This window comes from Sphaeroforma arctica (genome assembly GCF_001186125.1).
Source record: "Sphaeroforma arctica JP610 unplaced genomic scaffold supercont1.5893, whole genome shotgun sequence".
NCBI classification, from domain to species: domain Eukaryota; class Ichthyosporea; order Ichthyophonida; genus Sphaeroforma; species Sphaeroforma arctica.
This window is the reverse complement of record NW_014034665.1, coordinates 1-1815: the sequence shown is the minus strand read 5'-3', so window position 1 is coordinate 1815 and position 1815 is coordinate 1. Positions and strand designations below refer to the sequence as shown.

At 39.3% G+C, this 1815-nt stretch overlaps 1 protein-coding gene across 1 annotated transcript; it reads left to right on the top strand.

The window, feature by feature from the left end:
- Nucleotides 1-1160: 1160 nt before the first annotated feature.
- SARC_15294 (hypothetical protein) lies at nt 1161-1439 on the top strand (the record flags this gene model as incomplete). The annotated part of the gene is made up of 1 exon (XM_014290581.1): nt 1161-1439. A coding segment is annotated over one exon (279 nt), but the record flags the coding sequence as incomplete, so codon positions are not given.
- Between the last annotated feature and the right edge of the window lie 376 nt (nt 1440-1815).

The window sequence follows — 1815 nt, the reverse complement described above, 5'->3', positions numbered from 1 at the left end:
TTTATGTAAATACAATGTTTATATGTAAATTTATATGGATTTGTTTGTATTGTTTCAATCTAGCTGATTATCACGGCACTGGCGGGCATCCGCCTTGTCGTGGTCAGCCACTACTTTGTGAGCTCATGTTATCGCTGCAGGATCGTATTCGGGAGCAGTCATTTAGTTTTGTCTGTTTCATGTCCGTTATTTCTGTTTTCATTTGGTTCTATTCTTTTTTGGTAGCGATTGAGCCATGCACTTGTCGGACACAGCGTATATCACTAGTTTTTAAATATTATATATAGTGATGTTCCTATCTTTATCAATATATACCATTTGACAGAGTCAGAACTTAATGAGCCTGACACTATTAGATATTTCTAGTTCATAATCATATGCACTTGGTTTATATATCTGTGCATATGCACTTGGTTTATATATCTGTGCATATGCACTTGGTTTATATATCTGTCTTTGGTATTGTTTGAGCTATGCAACTTGTCGGGCACAGTGTATATAACTAGTTTTTAGATCTATATATAGTGATGTTCCTATCTTGATCAATATATACCATTTGACAGATTCAGAACTAAATGAGCATGATACTATTAGACATTTCTAGTTGATAACCATATGCACTTGGTTTATATATCTGTCCATATGCACTTGGTTTATATATCTGTCCATATGCACTTGGTTTATATATCTGTCCATATGCACTTGGTTTATATATCTGTCCATATGCACTTGGTTTATATATCTGTCTTTTGTATTGTTTGAGCTGGCAATTGTCGGACACAGCGTTTATCACTAGTTTTAGATCTTATATCTTATATATAGTGATGTTTCTATTTATCAATATATACCACTTGACAGAGTCAGAACTAAATGAGCATGACACTATTAGATATTTCTAATTAATAACCATATGCACTTAGTTTATATATCTATCCATATGCACTTGGAATATATATCTGTGTTTGGTATTGTTTGAGCTATGCACCTATCGGACACCCAGCGGATATTGACCACCAGTTTTACTATTTCTATATAACTATGTTCTCGTCTTTATCATACTATACCAATTTTGACCGTGTCAGAGCTAAAGTACACATCCCACTACTGCATCAACCCAGTTTAACACGCGTATACGCCTTGGTTTATCTATCTGTCTTAAGGTATCCGCCGAGGTGGACATGCCCCCACAGCTGTACTGGGAGCTTCGCAACACACCCGAGTTTCTGGAGGTGGAGTGTGTGGTCCTAAACTTCAAGAGCAAGGAGTGTGTCGATCTCGTACGCAACGACAACGGTACACTCAAGTCATACAGGTTGCTGGTACAGCCCAGTTTACCGCCTCTCCCCCAGATCCTCCTGAAGCAGCTCAGCGATTCCGAGGGAGATGTAAGTGTGGGGGCTTGCGGGGGCTATAGAGTGAGTGGTAGCACTTGTAGGTAGGCGCTTATAGGTAGGCAAGGGGTGTCTATTTTGCGATTAGGGGCACGGGTGTTTGTAGTATAGCTAGGAAGGCTGTACTTGTTATCATGCAACATGACTTAGGCATACGCCAGTGTCCAATTATCAAGTTGTATTGAGCAAGAGTTCACCAGTAGCACGTGTAATCCTATGGATAACAATAATAATATCCACCTCTCTCTGGATCACTCTATCACTCCAACTCCACTTGCAATCCAATCTAAATTAATACGCAAATCAGCCACCCCCGCCATGTTGTAAGTACGCAGTGACCCTCTGCAGTGGTTGTTCTATATATATCAGGTGCAATCCATTGCAGAATTGTGCTTAATCTAATAGTCCGAACAATTTGGTCTGA